This window comes from Oncorhynchus nerka, linkage group LG7, assembly GCF_034236695.1.
Source record: "Oncorhynchus nerka isolate Pitt River linkage group LG7, Oner_Uvic_2.0, whole genome shotgun sequence".
Classification (NCBI taxonomy): Eukaryota; Metazoa; Chordata; class Actinopteri; order Salmoniformes; family Salmonidae; genus Oncorhynchus; species Oncorhynchus nerka.
Genome location: NC_088402.1, coordinates 29435005 through 29457933, shown reverse-complemented (window position 1 = coordinate 29457933; position 22929 = coordinate 29435005). Strand labels below are relative to the sequence as shown.

Below are 22929 nucleotides of genomic sequence, written 5' to 3'. Positions count from 1 at the left end.
AATATTGCCTTGCAAACATGAATTTCTTGTAACTAAATATGCAGATTTTAAGAAAGGCATTGATGTTTATGGTTAGGTACATTCGCGCAACGATTGTGCTTTTTTCGCAAATGCGCTTTTGTTAAATCATCTCCCAGTTGGCAAAGTAGGCTGTGATTCAATAATAAATTAACAGGCACCGCATTGATTATATGCAAAGCAGGACAAGCTAGTTAACCTAGTAATATCATCAACCATGTGTGGTTAACTAGTGATTGTGAAGATTGATTGTTTTTTATAAGATAAGTTTAATGCTAGCTAGAAACCTTGTCTCCTTGCTGCACTCGCATAACAGTTGGTCAACCTGCAACGCAGTTTCCCCGTGGAATGCAATGTAATCGGTGTCCAAAAATAGGTTGTAGTTATTATGAGGCATGGAGGAGGAGGTGTTATGATGTGGGGGTGCATTGCTGGTGAGACTGTGATTTATTTAGAACTCAAGGCACACTTAACCAGCATGCTACCACAGCATTCTGCAGCAATACACCATCCCATCTGGTTTGGGCTTAGTGGGACTATCATTTGTTTTTCAACAGGACAATGACCCATCACACCTCCAGGCTGTGTCAGGGCTATTTGACAAAGAGAGTGATGGAGTGCTGCATCAGATGACCTGGACTCCACAATCCCCCAACCTCAACCAAATTAAGATGGTTTTGGATGAGTCAGAGTGCAGAGCGAAAGAAAAGCAGCCAACGAGTGCTCAGCATATGTGGGAACCCCTTCAAGACTGCTGGAAAGGCATTCCAGTTTAAGCTGGTTGAGAGAATGCCAAGAGTGTGCAAAGCTGTCATCAAGGCAAAGGGTGATCATTTGAAGAATCTCAAATATATTTTGATTTGTTTAACACTTTTTTGGTTACTACATGATTCCATATGTGTTTTTTCATAGTTTTGATGTCTTCACTATTATTCTACAATGTAGTAAAATAGTACAAATAAAGAAACCTTAAACTTTTGACCGGTAGTGTACCATGATGATCTTGATGAATTGGAAATTATTTTCCCACCTTAGCTACTGGCCTTCTGTGGCTTTAAACTACACAGTCCTACTCTATTCTTCATTTTATGATTGGATCCCCCCGCCAACAATTATGCTTACTTTTGCCCGGTCCTCAGTTTGTGAAGAGAAAAAAAGTTGTCCAATAACACCTCTTTCTCTCCACTCTCTTCAAAACACTTAATTCTCTGAGCCTACTTTGTAATAAATGAAGATGTACAATAATATTTAACATGGTAAATTCATAAGCATAAATAATAATTAATTCATATGAATTAATATTTTTTAAATGGAGAAGGTTTCTATTGCGAAGTGACGGCATGAAAAACAAGTGATTATTGGTCACTGTTAAATTGTGCTCAATTTTGGGAGTTCAAAGTCAACTTTGGAAGTATTATAAACTTTGAAACTGGGTTCCAGGAAACCACATAATTACAGAAGGGCTGTTTCTCTGAACCTCGGGCAGTAGGCTCAAGCTAGCCTGTTTCTCTCCCCAGTCAGAGGCAGCATGCCTGTCTCAGACTCTGACCAGCAGCAACCTATCCTTACTTCCCCCCATGATGAAGGGGCCAAGACTGAAAAAGTTTAGGAAGCACTGATCGGCAGGTAGCCTAGTGGTTAGAGCATTGGGCCAGTAACCAAAAGGTTGCTAGATTGAATTCCCGAGCGGACAAGGTAAAAATCTGTCGTTCTGCCCCTGAACAAGGCAGTTAACCCATTGTTCCTAGGCCGTCATTGTAATTAAGAAGTTGTTCTTAACTGACTTGCCTGGTTAAATTTTAAAAATACAACTCTAATGAATGATTAGCACAAATACAGATGGGCAACCCCACCTATTTATTTATAACAACTATACTGCATCAGTTGGACTACAAGTGATAATTGCTTATTGCTAAATAACACACCAGCCTGATAATATGGCCCAATACGTTGTTATGCTCATTTTTGGTGTCCATTTTATTTTCATACATTTTTAAAATAGAAAACAGGGCTGCAATCAGGCCCAAAAAAACATAATTCAATGTTCAATTAAACGGACCGGTGCGGTTCTGAAGACCTAATTGAAAAACAGAGGTTGTGGGTTCAAAATGCACCGCTGCCCTTCAAATATCACATACAAGTATGCCCCCGATGCAATTCTAAAGTCTAATACATCCACAGTATGATTTCAACAGATTTTTGTCAAATTAACTAATTGTCTTTTGTTTAGCATTATCTAGTCCAAATATGTCACGATTGCACTATTTATATCCGTTTGAATCGCTTTCAAATGGGGGACTTTTATTTAGAAGGAAAACCGCAAATTCCACTATTGTGGCTAATCCTTGTGGCTAGCTTTACACAGGTCCCAAATTGTGCTGTCGTATCTACGGGCTGGTCGCTTCTAAAGCTAACGTTAGCTGACCAAATGTCGTGCAAATACGTTTAAGGAATATGTCGCATAATTTTTTTTTTTATATATATAGATTAGGCTACCTACGAATAACGGTATTTGAGACGCATTCAAGATTCTATATTTAAACGGCGTGCATGTAAAATATACAAACTGACTATCAATCAATTACACTTGACGTGTAATACAACAAAGAACTTCTTGGGGCATTGCCATTGGCCAAGTGGCTCACTCACTGAAAAGCAATGTTGCCGAATGACATGAAAAAAGAAAACAATGTATCTGACGTTAGTGGACCAATCTGTGAGAGTATGTGCCGGGCAATCGTAGCTAAATGAATATCCCAAATCATGGCCCATCTTGTATAGGCGCATGATAGTTTAAAGGAATGCATTAGCTGCTGGCTAGTTATCACTGGCCATTTTACAAATATCCAGCTCTTGAAACTTCAGAATTTCTCTCATGCATCCCGGCAAAATGATCAACGCTAGCTGTAGCGATAAAGCAAACATGTCCAGTAAATGCAACATAACAAAATAGTAACTTACCACCCAAGTCAGACCCCCACTTCCTGCTGCGCCGTTGGACATCTTCCTTTTGTTTCCCTAAATTTGAGTGATGCTACTAAGCAGATAAAATACTGAAAAGTTCGGCATACAATATAGTCCATAAACTCAGGAATGCTTTCAGTTAACGGACCCCATTCTGTTATTTTCTGTGTCAGTACAAGTATAAAATGTCTGTCAAAATAGTTCAAGATGAGGGACTATAGCGCGGCTATTGTTAAAATCGACGAGCGGTGGTTAGAACTAGGCCTGAAATCGTCAACGCTTGCGTGCTACTTGCCGATGTGTATACATTTACTGTACAAAATCCAGACGTTAAATAGTTCCACAAAATGTAATTTAGTACAAAATAAATTGAAATACTGTATAAACAAAATTACTTTAAAATACGGCTGTAAATCAATACCAAAATGTTCATTCACAAATAATAACAACGCCGCCTGCCTCCGTCAGGTTCCACCATCCGCAAGGCGACAATCCCCCACAGCGGAACCCACCAACCCGGTGCTCGCTTTTCTAGGAGCCGGTACTTGAGCCAATGGGGAAGAAACAAAAATACATGCCCCACGATGTACTTGTAATTTTTAACCAGTAGGTGGTAGTAGAAACACCGCCCGCACTACTTTTCTTACTTAGGAACCCATGTGGTCCATAGACTGCATGAAACCAGTTAATCAAAAAAGCGTATTCTTTATTATACCGATTGCACAATTGACATATTTGAACAAGGACACATTAACTTCTTTCATATTTCTGCAAGGTAGTTGTAGTTAAAATATTTTAACAAAGGTCTTCATCATGCATTCATCACAAATAAAATATAGAATACCTGTATATCCATAAGTGGATACTGACATAAAAACCTATCAATAGTTCATTTGCTTTCTGGGGTCCATTCAACAATTACACAGATATGATATTGCTTTTCTTCAAAAGACAAGTGGAAAATCCATATCAGATGGACTTTAGGCTCACAGGTCATATTCCTATGTCCAGGAGCCAGAACCTTGTTATGGAAGGGGTTTGCAGCCAGGCCATATTGATCCACTGTCCCCTTTGAGGTGGAAAGCCATTGTTGGACACCATATGCTCCCAAGAGGTCCAAGAGGATTAAATTACTCCTTATTGGGCAGAAACAGTCTAGGTAAGATGCTTTTGTGTCATACAGAAGCTGGGTCTGGGTCTTGCTACATTCCTGGCAGTAAATATCCAACCAGCCTCATTACAAAATCTGTAATCAATATAAGATTATTGATTCAAGACACACAGATCCCAAAGGATTATTGGACTAATTGACCGACCATCCATCCTGTACCCACAACCATCATCATCACCAAACTACTAGCCCTTCGTTTGTCTCATAAGTGCCAAGACGCATATGAATATACTATACATGTCTATGTACAGAGTCGGTGTATTCAAGGTGATCATATTGAGCATGTGTCGATCTCATTCCACGGAGGGCAGTATGTCTGGATTTTCACACCTCCCTTGTAATTCATTGATGAATTATGGTCACTAATTAGTAAGGAACTCCCCTCACCTGGTAGTCTAAGGCTTAATTGAAAGAAGGAAAAAAAAGCAGACACTAGGCCCTCCATGGAATGAGTTAGACTCCCCTGATCTTGAGCAAGGCACTGAGAAGAATCACTGATCTATACATCATGTTGCATCCCAAAATAACTACTCATTACGTGATGAAGATTAACGTAGCAGCGCCTTGCTCAGAGCGATCGAATGCACAGTGTCTCCATCATTAAGCATCCTCCTCCATCTCAACAAGGATTTCCAACGAGGATTCCTCCGGCTCATTCAAACTCCGCCGGAACAGCTGGGAGTGTTGCCATGACGACTCGCCCTCTCCTCCGGCTAGCTCCGCCTCCAAGACCAACTCAGAGGATCCAGAAAGACCCAGAAGCAAATGCATCTCCCCGTCTGGGTGTTCAAAAACATGACAAAACATAAAGCCATTGTTATGCAGGATAAAGAAGAAAAATATATACATTTAAGTGCACAAGCAAAGCATACCTGTTTTACATTTACAAATCACTAAGTATACAATTAGCACTTCAAGTCAATTTGAAAAAATGCTTCCAACTTAATAGTGAAAGGGATGGGTCAAATAAACCAGCCAAATCTATCAATCATCCATCAACCTCCTGAGAACTCTGTGGTGTTCTGTCCAGACTGCAGACCCCAGCGGACGGTTCCAGAGTGAAAGGTCTGGCTGCATGCTCTGACTGAGACAGTCTTTATCTTCATCCTTACAGGAGCACAGTCCAACTTCCAACTGATCTTCCCTGACGATGAGCCCTCTGTACGAGCTAGATATACCTGACAGGACAGAGCGCATTTACTGACAGGAAAAAGACAGCAGAAATATGGAAACATTTACAGTTGCGATACATACATCATACAAGTTAGGATATATTGATGAAGGCTACTTCTTTATTATTGGTTCTGCAAAAAAGGAACGCCCTTGAATTAACGATCAAAGACTGACCAATATTAAAAAGACAGAAAAGCAACAAAGTATCCCATTGATGTGTCAATATAAGAACTAGATTGAATCAATAAGAGCATTGCATCTTGTCGTTTATGATATATCATGGATAAAAACTAACCATCTGCCAGTCATTCTCCAGCTTCCTGAAGACAGACTCTTTCCTCCACACAGTCTTGTCCCAGCCCTGGATGTCCTCACTGTCATTGGACACCCTGCAGTAGTGATCCTTGGTGGAGTTGTACCGCAGATGGAATACTCTCCCACTCTTCTCCTTCTCAGTCGGAACAAACACAAACTCTGCTGCAGCAGCCTGGTAGAGAGAAACACAAATACATTCATTTAAAAAGAGACGTTTCCCCCATTGGTCCCCAAGGAACAATTGTCTTGTAACTATCTGACTCAAAGGACCATTCCAGTTATTATTAATAATAATAATAATAATAATAATAATAACACCATTTAGCAGACACTTTTATCCAAAGCGACTACAGTCATACATGTTCGAATCAGTGGTCCCAGTGGGTCCACAAAGATGCAAGGAAGTAACAAGTTATTTGACTCCGTAACACAGCTGTATAGCTCACCGATGGAGTAGTCCCTGGCCCTGTTTCGCCGCGGGCGTTCCTCCAGGCCAGGGAGCCAGAGTTGCGTCCTCCCAGCTCGCCCTGTTTGGGTGTCTTAGGAGATATAAACTCCACCAGCTCCACTAGGAGTCTCTCTAACAGCTCCTTCTTCCTCTCAGAGCTCAGGGACTGCTGCCTCTGGACATGAATACAGAAAAGTGATGGGTGACTGAGCTCTACCCTCTACAGATGAACACATAGGAATGTTATCAGGCTCTGGGTAAAGAGACTGGTGCCTCTATAGACAAACCCTGAACAACATGAATGAGGGGCTGCAGAATCTCTTGAGCTGACTGGCAAATTCAGGGCCATTAAGCTTTAAAAAAGTCTAGTTTAAAAAGTACATTTAATAAGCCTCCTTTTGAATACAGTTGCTTGTATGTTTACAATCTACCTCACCAGATGAGAGGTCTCTCTCCACAAATTGCATAACATATATGCTCACAACACGTGAAGCACTATACCGGTTTACACATACGTAGATACAGGTTTGGTGGTGAATATATGAGGTTAAAAAGTGGTGGAGGTCTGAGGTGAACCTACCACAGCATTGAGCCCGTTGATGGTGTATAGCAGCCAGGGCTCCTGGACCTTGTTCCGTCTGGACAGGACCTCTGGGTGGTAACAGGAATACCTCCAGGTCACATCCACCACCTGCAGCACAACACACTCCTAACATCCTGAAAACTCTACAAGCCACAGCTAGAGACTTATTGACTCATTTGTTTCTGAAGTGTGTGTAATCAAGCTAAGCATGGGTGAAGAGATTAGGTAAGCATTGCGTCATACTTTAACAGATTGGGCCTAAGTGAATGCTCACTATTGCATTGTGTTTGAACGCGGCATTTTCAGTGGGAAACGCCAACTACCCTCTCCGGCACCTTCAAAGTGTACATTCTGTGTGAGAGCGAGTGTGTTCCTCACCTGGTCCTTGGAGAAAGCCAGAACGTAGTCTAGTTTCTTCCCCCAGCCAATCTCATAGAGCAAAGGTTTGTCACAGGCGTTCTCACAGGAGTCACAGTGCAGCCAGCGATGCTGAGAGGCAGAGTACACCTCCGTCCACACGTGGTCTGGGACAGGACAAGGAACAGGAGAACATATTACCGACATATCTGCCATACAGTATTTGCGGAGATACACAGTTATGGCCAGTTAGAAATAGTTGAGAATAGGATAAACCGCCACGGAGCCAATAGCTCCACGTAGTCAATTAACCTCTCCAGGGATAATAGCAGAGAATGGGAAAGCAGTCACACTATCACAGAATAGGAACATATGGAGAGACCCCCTCCTGAACCAGTCTTAATTAGTAGAGCCTCCAGTAACAGCTTCTGTGCTTTAACATGAATGAATAAAGTGTTACAGTACCTGTGCTGTCCCAGATATACCTGGCCTCCAGGTCCAGGGCTCTGCAGCACAGGGTGAAACAGTTGGCCCACTCCCCACAGCGCCCTCTCCTGGTTTCCAGCAGCTTCTCAGGGTTATTGTACCTGCACACAGGAGAGTGATGTCTTAATATGTAGCTTAGCAGATGTTTTATCCAATGTGACATACAGTAGTGAGTGCATACATTTTTTTATTAAAATCCCTGCAGAAATTGAACCCACGACCTTGGAATTGTTAGCGCCACGCTCCTACCAACTGGCCACGTAGGATCACGTTCCAGCTCTTCTTTGAAACAGGTGGGATATATAATGATAGAGAAAACACTGACTCATTGAACCCACCTGGGGAACCTGGTAGAGTGGTTACAGGCCTGACAGTGATGGTTCTCTACCCTCTGGGCTCCCCAGCGAAGGTCCTCTGTAGAAGGGGCCAGTGGGCCTGAGGACTGGGTTGGACCCCCACAGTGGTTGCACGGCAGGCAGTCCACCCAGGAGAAGAAATCCCCTTTAAACCAGCGGAGCAGCTCCAGCACCAGTAGGTCCTCTTCACTCAGGTTGCAATCTGAAGACCGGAGAGAGACAGGAATAAGGTCAAAGCAAGAACAAATGTCTTTAAAGTTCATGGACTGCCTCCCGGGTGGCGCAGTGGTTAAGGGCGCTGTACTGCAGCGCCAGCTGTGCCACCAGAGACCCTGGGTTCGCGACCAGGCTCTGTCGTAACCGGGAGGTCTGTGGGGCGACGCACAATTGGCCTGGCGTCGTCCGGGTTAGAGAGGGCTTGGCTGGTAGGGATGTCCTTGTCTCATCACGCACCAGCGACTCCTGTGGCGGGCCGGGCGCAGTGCGCGCTAACCAAGGTTGCCAGGTGCACGGTGTTTCCTCCGACACACTGGTGCGGCTGGCTTCCGGGTTGGATGCGCGCTGTGTTAAAAAGCAGTGCAGCTTGGTTGGGTTGTGTATCGGAGGACGCATGACTTTCAACCTTCGCCTCTCCCGAGCCTGTACGGGAGTTGTAGCGATGAGACAAGATAGTAACTACTAAAACAATTGGAGAAAAAGGGGTCAAATTAAAAATAAAATAAAAATGTTCATGGACATCCAGAAATACAATATACATCAACTGTTTGATTACAAGCTCTGAAGAGTATGCTCCTTTATTCATGCACCTTCTGTGTCGAGTGAAGTAGCAGTGTTCTTGTTGTCGTTTTAATTATTATTACGCCTATTGAAGCTAGCTTACTAAAACAAGGTAATGTCTCGTTAAACCAACAATAAGTGCTAAAATTACCCGCACTGCTGATCTCAAATGCAACTATCATTGGCCACTGATTTACTACTCTTTCCAGAGCGTGCACTGATGCGGTTGTAACTAAGAAATTGGTTGTCTCTTCTCTCTTCAGTCACGTGCTGCATTCTGTTACGTGAACGATTGGCTAAGCCTTGGATACATCCAGTATTGCTCCAAACGCGTATCACTCGTTCGCATACAGCCAGTAGTCAGCCAAAGCCCCCCACCCCCAAACTTCTCATTGGATCTACACGAATCACGTACGTCACCTATTTTGGATTCAAAAAGGCGAATTTCACCAAAAGGTGACTAGTTTGCACCCCTGAAGATCAGCCAAAATCACTGGTTTGTTGTTGTGAGTTTCTCATTCCAATCAAGATTATTTTAGCACTCAGTATCATTAAGAAAAACTGTACAAACACGGTGCACCATGTGAAGTTCAACATCTTTGTTTCAATCCACCCAGCGTTTATAAAGCACAGTAGAACTGGTTTAGCCGGAATTCATCTCATCTGCCAACCAGCAATAGCAATTGAGACTGGGAACGAGGTTAAACCTGAATAGGAACTCTGAACTACGGGGTTGGTGTTACCTGGATCGGCCTGCTTGGCCTGCTGTAGTTTCTCCTTGGCTGTGGTGGTCAGCTGCTGGTGTGGTATAACACCTAAAGCCTTCTGCTGTAGCTCTGAGTTCTCATACTCCATCACATGCTGGAAGTTAGACTGGAGGGTGGTCAGGAAGATCATACTGCTTTCCTGATGAACGGAAACAGAGGGAGGGAGATAGATTAAAAAGGGAGAGGGGGGGGGGTGAGAGAGAGATAAGAGAGTTCAATTGAAGGGATGCAATTGTTTACTGACAAAGTAAGAACATGTACAGTGCCTTGCGAAAGTATTCGGCCCCCTTGAACTTTGCGACCTTGTGCCACATTTCAGGCTTCAAACATAAAGATATAAAACTGTATTTTTTTGTGAAGAATCAACAACAAGTGGGACACAATCATGAAGTGGAACGACATTTATTGGATATTTCAAACTTTTTTAACAAATCAAAAACTGAAAAATTGGGCGTGCAAAATTATTCAGCCCCTTTACTTTCAGTGCAGCAAACTCTCTCCAGAAGTTCAGTGAGGATCTCTGAATGATCCAATGTTGACCTAAATGACTAATGATGATAAATACAATCCACCTGTGTGTAATCAAGTCTCCGTATAAATGCACCTGCACTGTGATAGTCTCAGAAGTCCGTTAAAAGCGCAGAGAGCATCATGAAGAAAAAAGGAACACACCAGGCAGGTCCGAGATACTGTTGTGAAGAAGTTTAAAGCCGGATTTGGATACAAAAAGATTTCCCAAGCTTTAAACATCCCAAGGAGCACTGTGCAAGCAATAATATTGAAATGGGAGGAGTATTAGACCACTGCAAATCTACCAAGACCTGGCCGTCCAGGTCATACGTTTCAGCTCATACAAGGAGAAGACTGATCAGAGATGCAGCCAAGAGGCCCATGATCACTCTGGATGAACTGCAGAGATCTACAGCTGAGGTGGGAGACTCTGTCCATAGGACAACAATCAGTCGTATATTGCACAAATCTGGCCTTTATGGAAGAGTGGCAAGAAGAAAGCCATTTCTTAAAGATATCCATAAAAAGTGTCATTTAAAGTGTGCCACAAGCCACCTGGGAGGCACACCAAACATGTGGAAGAAGGTGCCCTGGTCAGATGAAACCAAAATTTAACTTTTTGGCAACAATGCAAAACGTTATGTTTGGCGTAAAAGCAACACAGCTCATCACCCTGAACACCATCCCCACTGTCAAACATGGTGGTGGCAGCATCATGGTTTGGGCCTGCTTTTCTTCAGCAGGGACAGGGAAGATGGTTAAAATTGATGGGAAGATGGATGGAGCCAAATACAGGACCATTCTGGAAGAAAACCTGATGGAGTCTGCAAAAGACCTGAGACTGGGACGGAGATTTGTCTTCCAACAAGACAATGATCCAAAACATAAAGCAAAATCTACAATGGAATAGTTCAAAAATAAACATATCCAGGTGTTAGAATGGCCAAGTCAAAGTCCAGACCTGAATCCAATCGAGAATCTGTGGAAAGAACTGAAAACTGCTGTTCACAAATGCTCTCCATCCAACCTCACTGAGCTCGAGCTGTTTTGCAAGGAGGAATGGGAAAAAATGTCAGTCTCTCGATGTGCAAAACTGATAGAGACATACCCCAAGCGACTTACAGCTGTAATCGCAGCAAACGGTGGCGCTACAAAGTATTAACTTAAGGGGGCTGAATAATTTTGCACACCCAATTTTTCAGTTTTTGATTTGTTAAAAAAGTTTGAAATATCCAATAAATGTCGTTCCACTTCATGATTGTGTCCCACTTGTTGTTGATTCTTCACAAAAAAATACAGTTTTATATCTTTATGTTTGAAGCCTGAAATGTGGCAATTAGGTCGCAAAGTTCAAGGGGGGCGAATACTTTCGCAAGGCACTGTATGTAGTTCTGTCCTTGAGCTGTTCTTGTCTAATGATGTTCTGTATTATGTTTCATGTGGACCCCAGGAAGAGGAGCTGCTGCTTTTGCAACAGCTAATGGTGATCCTAATAAAATACAAATAAAAAAATACAAAAGTGTATCAGAGAGAAATTATCACACAAGACTGAAGCTTTACCAAGGAGGGTACTTGTGCAGGGGTTTGTCTAGCTGCCAGGCTGGCAGTAACAGGTGGACCCTGGGCTGTTGCCGAGGCCGGAGCTGAGGCCAGGGGTGTGGCTGTCACAGGAGACTGTTGGGGCTGCCCCACACCCAGTCTCTGATCTCTTTCTGCAGCGATGGACTCCCGGATTCTCCTCAGCTGGTCCACAGAGGCAGACTTGGGGAACACCAGGTGAGTTTCAGCCTGAGGAGAGAGGGAGACATCCAGATAAAAATGCATCCCAAAAGACATGCATCGAGGCTTCTGGCATGTTTACTTATGGAGAACTTTTCAAAGGCAGTCATGCATACATCTTTCCTGACATTTCAATGACATGCAATCAGTGTGTTTTTAGAATAAGGATGACAACAGTAGCCTACCTCCTCAAAGCCCATCTCAAAGAGGCACTCCACTGCCCCTCTGATAGGAAGGAGTTTGGTGGAAAATGTAGGGTTCCCTATTCGAATAGACCTGTATTTGCCTTCATTGGGATTCCTGCAATGACATTCACAAATATCTTAGCTAGTGAAAATGTATTGGATGCACAGTGCCTTGCAAAAGTATTCAGACCCTGTGGATTTCTTAACGGTTTGTGATGCAGTGGGATTAAAATGGATTGTAATTTGTCAATCCACACAAAATACTCATCAGTGGAAGAAAAACTATTTAAGATTTAAAATTATGAATTTGTTGCATACGCATTCAGCCCTTCTGTTTAGGCAAGCCTAAATTAGCCCAGGAATACAATTTGGCTGACCAAATCAAATGGATTATCTCAGTGTGATAATACAGGTTGACATTTTTGAATGACTAAACGTTCCTCTGTCCCCCATGCATACAACATCTGTCAGGTCCCTCAATCAAGTATTGAATTTAACTACAAAGATCAGGGAGCTTTTCAAAAGCCTCATAAAAGAGGGCAGTGATTGGTAGACGGGTAATAATAACAAATTGTTTTAAATTAAAACTTTAAAAACAAAATCAGACATTGAATATCTCCTTAAGCATGGTCAAGATAACTATGCTTTTGTTTATGTATTCAACCACCCAGACACAGCAAAGATGGTTGTCCTTCTGAACTGAGCTGCAGGACAGGAATGAAACTGCTCAGGGATGTTACCATGGGCTCCCGTGTGGCGCAGCGGTCTAAGGCACTGCATCGCAGTGCTAGAGGCGTCACTACAGACACCCTGGTTTGATTCCAGGCTGTATCACAACCAGCCGTGATGGGGAGTCCCATAGGGCGGCGCACAATTGGCCCAGAGTCGGGCGGGATAGGCAGTCATTGTAAATAAGAATTAGTTCTTATCTGACTTGCCTAGTTAAATGAAGGTTAAATTAACAAAATACCATGAGGCCATAATGGCTAGAGTTCAATGGCTATGATGGGAGAAAAATAAGGGTGGAACAACATTGTAGGAACTCCACAATAATAACCTAAATGACAGAGTGAAAATAATAGAAATATACAGAATAAAAATATTCCAAAACATGCATCTTGTATGCAACAAGGAACTAAAGTAATACTGCAACAACGACAAAAAACACAGCAAAGGAATACATCATTTGGCCTAAATGTAAAGCCTTATGTTTGGGGCAAAGCCAACACATCATTGAGTAACTGCCTCCTTATTTTCGAGCATGGTGGTGGCTGAATCATGGTATGGTATGCTTGACATTGGCAAATAATGGAGTTTTTTTCCAGAATAAAAAGAAATGGGGTGGATCTAAGCACATGCAAAATGCTAGAGGAAAACCTGCTTCAGTCAGTCTGCCATACAACAGTCACTGGGAGAGGAATTCACCTTTCAGCAGGACAACCTAAAAAACAAGGCCAAATATACACTGGAGTTGCTTACCAAAATCTATGACAAGACATGAATTGCTGTGTAGCCATGATCCCACAACAGCTTGACAGACCTTGAATAATTTTGAAAATAATAAAATGGGCAAATATTGCACAATCCAGGTGTGCAAATCGAGTAGAGATTTACCCAGAAATACTCAAGACAACTCCCATAACTTTAAAGCTGCAATACGTAACTTTTTGGAGGACTGACCAAATTAACATAGAACTAAACACACACCGCTCACGTCGCAAAAGTAAATGTACACATACATGTTATTCAACCATTGCACCCACACTGCTCACGCGTGCCAACAAGCATCTGCGTTGCCAAGCGCTAAAATAGAAGTCAGTTCTATTTGTGACGAAGTCCTGCCTCTCCCATCTCCTCATTGGTTTATAGAAGCAGATACCCACGTGCCATCTCCTCATTGGTTATACCCACATGGGTGATTGAAAGAGAAACTGAGGTCGGTTGGTCGTCGTGGTAATACTATGAAAGTTTGGCATCTAACGCCATATAAATTCCAAAGAAGAAAAAGCCTGGAAGGTGAAGAGATGACTAGAAACGATTCGGTTGACCGTTTTTATGTGTGTATTAATTGTTAGAGTAGAGGACCTTGTGGATTTCAGGTAAAACAACGAAACATTTATATCCCAGGACAAATTAGCTAGCAACAGCAAGCTAGCTGGCTAAATTGCCATAAATGTTTAATGCTTTTTGACTAAATTACTATAATTGGGTCAGAGTTTTGATATTTCAACCTGTGTGTCGTGATCGCTAATTTATATGGCGATTGGCATCTAACTTTAATAGTATTACCACAACAACCGACCTCAGTTCATCTTTCAATCACCCAAGTGGGTATAACCAATGAGGAGATGGGAGAGGCAGGGCTTGCACAAGGTGTCACAAATAGAACTGACTTCGATTTTAGCGCTTGGCAACGCAGACGCTCGTTGGCGCAATGATTGAATAACATGCATGTGTGCATTTATTTCGCAACGCTTGTGCACGCGATGGGAGCGGTGTGGTCAGTATGTTACTTTAGGTAGCTTAGATAAAGCAGAAAATACCATATTTTAGGTTATTGCAAATATTTCACAGCGGTTTAGAGATGGTACAATGATTATCTACACTATACATTGTTTTGTCAAACTGAAATTAGGCGAACAATTACAATTTTAGCAACAAGGAAATGGAGGAGCAAATTCTGCATTTTGCAGCTGCCCAAGAAGACTGCTGTAATCGATGCTAATGGGTTTTCCTAACACGTATTGACTTAATACGACTATATTTTAGTTATTACATTTTATTAATTTTTTAAAAAAGTAATCCACTTAGTTAGACATGATTGTCTGACTTTTTCAATTTAAATGAAATCCAACAGGCAAGGGGTATGAATATTTTTGCAAGGCATTGTATGTTGTGTTATGTTATGTTATGTCGGTATAAAGAACAGGCAGGTCTTTGAGTTCCTTTAAAGCAATTTTCATACGTTACTCAGCAGCTGCATGAGATAAAGTTGAGTTAGAGATAAGTAGTTACTATCGTTTCCAATAGGAAAATAAATGTCGTTACAATGTAACAAGCGTTCGCAACTCGAGCGGATGACAGCTTTGCCCGTTTCAGTAGCTTGTAGTCGCCTCATATTTCCATTTTCCTTTCAACAAGATGACACTGCATAATGTATAACTATGAGCTAAATAATCTAAGTCAGTTAGTAAGGAATTCCATTTTCTTTTCAACAAGATGACACTGCATAATGTATAACTATGAGCTAAATAATCTAAGTTAGTTAGTAAGGAAGCTAGCATTATAAGCTAACTAGCAAAGTTAGCTAGGCAATCTTTTCCGCTTACATTCAAGCACACAGACAGTATTACCTAAGAATGTTGTCGGCATAGGTGATCAACAATTTCGCGACGTCTAGAAACACTTCATTCGAATTTTCGCATAGTGTTGAGAATCCTTGAGACCCAGCCATGTCCTCTCTGCTACAACCTCCTTCCCTGGACGTATTTTACTCACTAGGGTAGCTAGCTATATGAACGATTTCATTGCTGCTAGCAACTTCCAAGTAAATAATCCAAATAGCTGCCATTGCAATGCCTGAACAAATCACGAATATTAAAAATAAAAACTATTCAGAAATCGATGTAAAATATGGTAATGACATCCATAAATCAGTATTTCCCAAATGTATACATTAATTGACATTGTTCTGTTGTATATACATTGTAATCTACACTTCTATGTTCAATGTATGGTATCAGGCAATACGATAGTATCCCCGTTGAATGAACTCACTTGCTTGGATGCCAGTGTGTGAGCAAGACACATTTGACATTTGCAGAGGATTTCAGAGGTATAATGACATAATATATCGTCGCTGTCACGTGGTAAGTGGCAAATAGATGATTCAGGGAGGTGTATTTCGTAGTTGGACAAATTACAACACTAATAGCCTGTTATGTTGTCGTGTTGGTGAGGGATCCGTCATTGACAGCCTGGGTCCAGGCTGGAGCAGTAAGTTGGTTTTATATTCACACATTCGGACTTTCAATAGACATTCATAAGACATTTGCCAAAAGCCATTTAAAATAACTAATTCATTGATTGTCACAGAAACATAAAACTAGATGGTTTATTCTATAAATATCTAGCATAGTTTTACAACCTTTGTTTTGAGGAAAAAAATCCAGTTTTGACTTGATAGAAATACATAAAATCTATCAAATGCCATTTAAAAATGTATAAATCAATAACTAATTCACCGTTTGTCATAGAAACATCAAACTAGATATGATTTATTCTATAAATGTATAGCATACTTTTACAACCTTTGTTTTGAGGAAAAAAATCCAGTTTTGACATGATAGAAATACACAACATCTATAAAATGCCATTTAAAGCTATATAAATCAATAACGTTTTCACTGATTATAACAGAATCATCAAACTTGGTATGATTTATTCTATTTTTTATTTTATTTTTTATTTCACCTTTTATTTAACCAGGTAGGCTAGTTGAGAACAAGTTCTCATTTGCAACTGCGACCTGGAAGATAAAGCATAGCAGTGTGACACAAACAACAACACAGAGTTACACATGGAATAAACAAAACCTTATAGTGAAATGCTTACTTACAGGCTCTAACCAATAGTGCAAAAAAGGTATTAGGTAAACAATAGGTAAGTAAAGAAATAAAACAACAGTAAAAAGACAGGCTATATACACAGTAGCGAGGATGTAGCGAGGCTACATACAGACACCGGTTAGTCAGGCTGATTGAAGTAGTATGTTTATGTAGATATGGTTAAAGTCACTATGCATATATGATGAACAGAAAGTAGCAGAAGCGTAAAAGAGGGTTTGGCAGGTGGCGGGACACAATGCAGGTTAGCCAACGTGCGGGAGCACTGGTTGGTCGGCCCGATTGAGGTAGTATGTACATGAATGTATAGTTAAAGTGACTATGCATATATGATAAACAGAGAGTAGCATCAGCGTAAAAAGAGGGTTTGGGGGAGGCACACAATGCAAATAGTCCGGGTAGCCATTTGATTACCTGTTCAGGAGTCTTATGGCTTGGGGGTAAAAACTGTTGAGAAGCCTTTTTGTCCTAGACTTGGCACTCCGGTTCTGCTTGCCATGCGGTAGTAGAGAGAACAGTCTATGACTGTGGTGGCTGGGGTCTTTGACTATTTTTAGGGCCTTCCTCTGACACCGCCTGGTGTAGAGGTCCTGGATGGCAGGCAGCTTAGCCCCAGTAATGTACTGGGCCGTACGCACTACCCTCTGTAGTGCCTTGCGGTCAGAGGCCTAGCAATTGCCTTACCAGGCAGTGATGCAACCATGCCCTCGATGTTGCAGCTGTAGAACCTTTTGAGGATCTCAGGACCCATGCCAAATCTTTTTAGTTTCCTGGGGGGGATTAGACTTTGTTGTGCCCTCTTTATGACTGTCTTGGTATGTTTGGACCATTCTAGTTTGTTGCTGATGTGGACACCAAGGAACTTGAAGCTCTCCACCTGCTCTACTACAGCCCCATCGATGAGAATGGGGCCGTGCTCGATCCTACTTTTCCTGTAGTCCACAATCATCTCCTTAGTCTTGGTTACATTGTGGGATAGGTTGTTATTCTGGCACCACCCGGCCAGGTCTCTGACCTCCTCCCTATAGGCTGCCTCGTCGTTGTCAGTGATCACTGTTGTGTCGTCTGCAAACTTAATGATGGTGTTGGAGTCGTGCCTGGCCATGCAGTCGTGGGTGAACAGGGAGTACAGGAGGGGACAGAGCAAGCACCCCTGGGGAACTCCAGTGTTGAGGATCAGTGTGGCAGATGTGTTACTATCTACCCTCACCACCTGGGGGTGGCCCTTCAGGAAGTCCAGGATCCAGTTGCAGAGGGAGGTGTTTAGTCCCAGGATCCTTAGCTTAGTGATGAGCTTTGAGGGCACTATGGTGTTGAACGCTGAGCTGTAGTCAATGAATAGCATTTTCACATAAGTGTTCCTTTTTGTCCAGGTGGGAAAGGGCAGTGTGGAGTGCAATAGAGATTGCATCCACTGTGGATCTGTTTGGGCGGTATGCAAATTGGAGTGGGTCTAGGGTTTCTGGAATAATGGTGTTGATGTGAGCCATTACCAACCTTTCAAAGCATTTCATGGCTATGGACGTGAGTACTACGGGTCTGTAGTCATTTAGGCAGGTTTCCTTTGTGTTCTTGGGTACAGGGACTATGATGGTCTGCTTGAAACATGTTGGCATTACAGACTCAATCAGGGACATGTTGAAAATGTCAGTAAAGACACCGCCCAGTTGGTCAGCACATGCCGGGAGCACACGTCCTGGTAACCCGTCTGGCCCCGCAGCCTTGTGTATGTTGACCTGTTTAAAGGTCTTACTCACGTCAGCTATGGAGAGCGTGATCACATAGTTGCCCGGAACAGCTGATGCTCTCATGCATGCCTCAGTGTTGCTTGCCTCAGTGTTGCTTGCCTCAAAGCGAGCATAGAAGTGATTTAGCTCGTCTGGTAGGCTCGTGTCACTGGGCAGCTTGCGGCTGTGCTTCCCTTTGTAGTCTGAATGTGTCCTATTTGCAGAGGAGGGTTGAGAATTTGGGATTATATAAGAACAGTCTGCAAATAAACACCCATTTCCATTTCGATTGTATTCTAGGTCAGCCCCTTTGTGCCTCGTATCCTGGTCAACATGGCTGCAGGTCATGTCAGCATTAAGCACAATCTAAAAGGCCCCAACCACTCCGTGTCCACCGCCTGCACAACTGGAGACCATGCCCACGGAGACGCTGTCTAGTGGTTGGGACAGAAGCCTGTGTGGGACCTCTGTCAATTGCGGGGTTTGCGAGGGCGAGGTAAATCTTGAAGATCCCAGGATATTTGTTTTTTTTTTAGTTATTGTTGTTGTTAGTATACATCTAGTCTGTCCTTTTTATACATTTTTACATATGTATTAAGATATGCCTACGCCATTTGTATGTTCATGGATTTCAGTTGGTATTGACTGCTATGTGGGTGTAATTCAACTTTTACATTTACTTGAAGGGCTTTGGATACCCATTGGAACGACCAGCCCAGGCTGGCATCACGGCCCTTACACCCAGAGAGGGGTGGGTTTGTGATGGGTGAAGGGTCTGCGGTGGTGTTCCTGGAGGAGTGGGAGCATGCTGTGAGGAGGGGGGCCAGGGTGTATGCTGAGGTGCTGGGGTATGGCCTGTCAAGGGATGCCAGCCACATCACAGCCCCCACTGCTGACGGAGATGGAGCCATCGGGTAATAGTCATGGATGGGGTTTATAGCACTCTTTCACCAGGTGCATACTATTTGTGTTAAGGAATCATTGAGATGTACTGTAGCCAGTACCATTATCAAAATCTATCAACTTGATGACATAAAACATTTAAAAATCTTAGGCCTATTTTAAAACTTTTTTAAATGATTTTTTAAAATGAAATTGTGAACATATTTGAAGTCATAGCATTTTTACAGTCCACTTTCATTCTCCTAATGTGTCGCTGTGTTTCACCAGTGTCTGAAAAGCTGGTCTGAAGGATTCACTTCTTACTGGTTTTGTATGGGATGTGATTTCGCAACAGATCCTTTATAAGATTCCTAGTATTTCAGTTTCAATATGTTCTCAATATTATATTGGGACATGTAACAGTAAATCATTTGCATGAAATTATGATCGATGTTTGCATTTTGCTCATTAAAATACAGATATACTTTGTGTACTTGAATACCAGTAGTATATATATTTATCACCAGCAGGTGGCACTGTCTCACATGGAGACTACACTGGAGAAGCTATGGGTTTATTACCTTTTATATTTAGACAGTCTATACAGGAAGTTCAGCTCCATCTCAGAGCCTATTGTAATAGAAGAATGTGTCCCAGCCCAGTAATGAGCAGTTGGTTAGTCATAAAGTGTAACTTCCCAAGGCTTCCTGGATCCACCATCCACCACATCACAGTCACTCATTTGGGTCCCAAATGCCCACTTCCTGTCCTCCAAAACAGGGTTTTTAATGGTGGAATTCAGTGGTTCTCAACCTGGGTTATGGGTAAACCTGGGGATACTTGACCTATAGAGGATGGTAGAGCAAAATGTGATTGCGGATAGAGTGACCAAAGAACCACTAGTGTAATTCTACAACCGGATTTAGCACTGCTGTTTATTGGAGGATAGATGATCTAACATTTCTAATAATCCTCTCTCTCGCTCTCCCTCTGAAAGTGCTTAGGGTTTTGTTTGTTAAATCAGCAATACATGCAAGCAGAGCATTTTGTGTATGTACTGGTATTTACGGTGTTCATCCATCCTAGTGTCGTGGAAATTACCACCAGGGACACCTGAAGTCAATATTAAATGAATCATTCTTTGTTATCAGTGTGCTGGAGAGGTTCCAACCAACTCAATGCATCATGTACACATGTCAGTCAGGAGCTCCCCCAGGGTAGTCCCGTTAGTTCTCTTAAATGCTGCTTACACAGACAAGTTATATTTGCACGATTTAGCTTATTCATAATTAATTTGTCATTAACATTTGGTTCATGCATGTGACTGACCAATACCTCACAAGGCTTCTTCTCTCCAAGCTGAGACCTTGAAACAGATGTCCCTTTCTGTTCTCAAAACAAGGTTCTGGGCGTACTGCCAAATTGCAGATACTGATAGTGAAGATTCCTCCCAGGCATGATCAATCAGTCACTTGCATGAACACAGAAAATGGTTATTAGAAAAGCACAAACATAGAACACAGAAATTGGTTATTAGAAAAGCAAACATTTTCCATCACATTACCTCATCACTCACTGTGATAATTATTATTACATTGTGTTAATTTGGTTATTACTTAAACTATCAAAGGAGTAAGTAAACAAAGTCAACTCATAAAACCACAGACACTTTCAAACCCTTCATTGTGGGTTGTAAATAAAATCAACACAAAATCAGACACTTCATCCTTTCAAACCCTTCATTCTGGGTTGTACAATCCAACTTGTAAAACCATTGCAGTAGAATGTTTTAACTGAAGACCTTCACTTCATACAGTCCCATATATGCTTCATTACACAATTTAATTTATGGATTCTGGCAATGACATTTCAGATGAAGCTTTGTTACTAAAATCTATTCTAGATACTGGGGGGCCGGTTTCCCGGACACAGATTACAAAGCCTAGTCCTGGACAAAAAAATTGCTTTCAATGGAGATTCTCAGGGAAATTGTCAGGTAAACCGGCGTTGTATTTGTTTGGGGTCTGTGTGAACAATAAGGTCTCATTCTCAGACAGAGGAGAGCACCGTGCTGATGTGATATAGGGGAAGGTTCAGTGGAGACAATGTGGCATTATCTGCATCCTAAATGGCACCCTATTCCCCCTAGCACGCTACTATAGGGTTCTGGTCAAAACAAAATGAGTACTCATTTGGGACGCATACATTATTTCAAGGGAGATGTAGAGGTAATGGGAGAAACGTGGCCCAGAGGGGACCAGGAAAATAAGCTTTCACATTTGTTCCTCCACTCCTCCAATATGTAAAAGCCATAATCAGTGCTAGCCGCTCTCTTGTGGAAAACAGAAACAGAGTTGTTGAACCAACGTGGTCCTCCTGGGGGAGATGTGTAATGATTGCATAGAGGGACTATGAAGGGTGATTTGGGGATCTCTTATCCTCTTTGTATTCCCTCTGGATCACTGGATGTGGGTTGCTCAGTCTGAGGAAAAGCTACTATGAATGTGATTGCAAAAGAAGACTAGCTTCTTGCAACCTGTTGGCGCAGGAGTATATAGAGAGGTGCATACAGTATGATGTACTAGTAGTGTATTTTACTGTAAATATTGACTGGTAAGAACATCAGTTGATATGAACTAAATGCAGGCTTTCTATGTATTGGAAACACTGTGCAAAACATACTCTTCAGTGTATGGATTCTTCAATAGTTTGTTCAGTCACGAGTCATGACTGAAGCGAATAGAAGATGCAATACAGGAAACTAACTCGCATGATGAATTACAGGGGGATGTATGTCTCAAGGCCATTTTTAGAGATGAAGTTTTATTAACTCTTACAGGATGTCATCTTCCACTAATGAATAAATCAATTATTAATTCTCCATTTTAATTTAAAATAATTTGACATGGATAAATGATAGGGGAACCTTTTTTTCGAGTTGGGAAGGAAGGAAAGTCCTTATCTGTGTCTTGAACCTTTTTAGAGTTCTGTAGGGGGAACTGACCTAAACCAGCAGCAGGTGCTGTTATCTGTGGTATTTTCACAAAGTTATTTGTGGAAAGTTAACCTTGTCCCCTGGCTATTGCGCAAAGTGCCTTTGGGCAGAAGTGTTTGGGAAGGAGATTAATGGAAAGTGAACCTAATGTATCAGACAGAACACAATAATAACAGATTCACTGTAGGAAGGTTTATTCAGTGATGACCTAACACCCCCCTCAAAGGCTGCCATTGCATTACCATCCCTCATGTATCAAAAGTACTGGCATTGACACACTGCAGTATTGTGCTGTTATGACTGATTATAGATCAAGAGATGCTACTGATCTATTCCATGTACAGTATAGACGAAGAAATGTGGGATCACGAGATCACAAATATGGTTTCCGATTAGAGGTCGACCGATTATGATTTTTCAACGCCGATACCGATACCGATTATTGGAGGACCAAAAAAAGGCTGATACCCGATTAATTGGCCGATTTTTAGAAATGTATTTGTAGTAATGACAATTACAACAATGCTGAATGAACACTTATTTTAACTTAATATAATACATCAATAAAATCAATTTAGCCTCAAATAAATAATGAAACATGTTCAATTTGGTTTAAATAATGCAAAAACAAAGTGTTGGAGAAGTAAAAGTACAATATGTGCCATGTAAAAAAAGCTAACGTTTGAGTTCCTTGCTCAGAACATGAGAACATTTGAAAGCTGGTGGTTCCTTTTAACATGAGACTTCAATATTCCAAGGTAAGAGGTTTTAGGTTGTAGTTAATATAGTATTTATAGGACTATTTCTCTCT

General features: G+C 41.8%; 2 protein-coding genes and 1 long non-coding RNA gene across 6 annotated transcripts in view; 1 reads left to right on the top strand and 2 right to left on the bottom strand.

Moving 5' to 3' along the window:
* The window catches only part of LOC115131986 (DNA topoisomerase 2-beta-like), a 44922-nt gene extending 41441 nt beyond the window's left edge, over positions 1-3481 (bottom strand). For all 4 annotated transcript variants that reach the window (XM_065020392.1, XM_065020393.1, XM_065020394.1 and 1 more), the window contains exon 1: positions 2980-3481. In XM_065020392.1, the coding sequence (XP_064876464.1) occupies positions 2980-3021 (42 nt within the window). In that variant the 5' untranslated portion in view covers positions 3022-3481. The remainder of the gene's footprint in view (positions 1-2979) is intronic.
* A 186-nt stretch (positions 3482-3667) lies between these two features.
* Positions 3668-15417, bottom strand: ngly1 (N-glycanase 1). The gene is made up of 12 exons (XM_029663153.2): positions 15243-15417; positions 11890-12004; positions 11486-11713; positions 9392-9554; positions 7854-8073; positions 7495-7616; positions 7051-7196; positions 6670-6780; positions 6088-6264; positions 5622-5813; positions 5154-5331; positions 3668-4932 (listed from the first exon to the last, which is right to left on the bottom strand). The coding sequence occupies exons 1-12, from the start codon at positions 15341-15343 to the stop codon at positions 4754-4756; spliced, it is 1932 nt and encodes a 643-aa protein (XP_029519013.1). The 5' UTR covers positions 15344-15417; the 3' UTR covers positions 3668-4753.
* A 223-nt stretch (positions 15418-15640) lies between these two features.
* LOC115131431 (uncharacterized) lies at positions 15641-19622 on the top strand. The gene is made up of 3 exons (XR_003863961.2): positions 15641-15758; positions 18542-18737; positions 18928-19622. It is a non-coding gene; the product is annotated as an uncharacterized LOC115131431 (long non-coding RNA).
* Positions 19623-22929: the final 3307 nt, after the last annotated feature.

Bases quoted from the DNA above. Each gene is read 5' to 3' on its own strand.
- ngly1 (XM_029663153.2), bottom strand. From the start codon at position 15,343: ATGGCTGGGTCTCAAGGATTCTCAACACTATGCGAAAATTCGAATGAA. The intron at 11,714-11,889 runs GTAGGCTACTGT...CTCTCTCCTCAG, and splicing joins TTGAGATGGGCTTTGAGGAG to GCTGAAACTCACCTGGTGTT. The intron at 6,781-7,050 runs GTGAGGAACACA...GTTGTGCTGCAG, and splicing joins TGGCTTTCTCCAAGGACCAG to GTGGTGGATGTGACCTGGAG.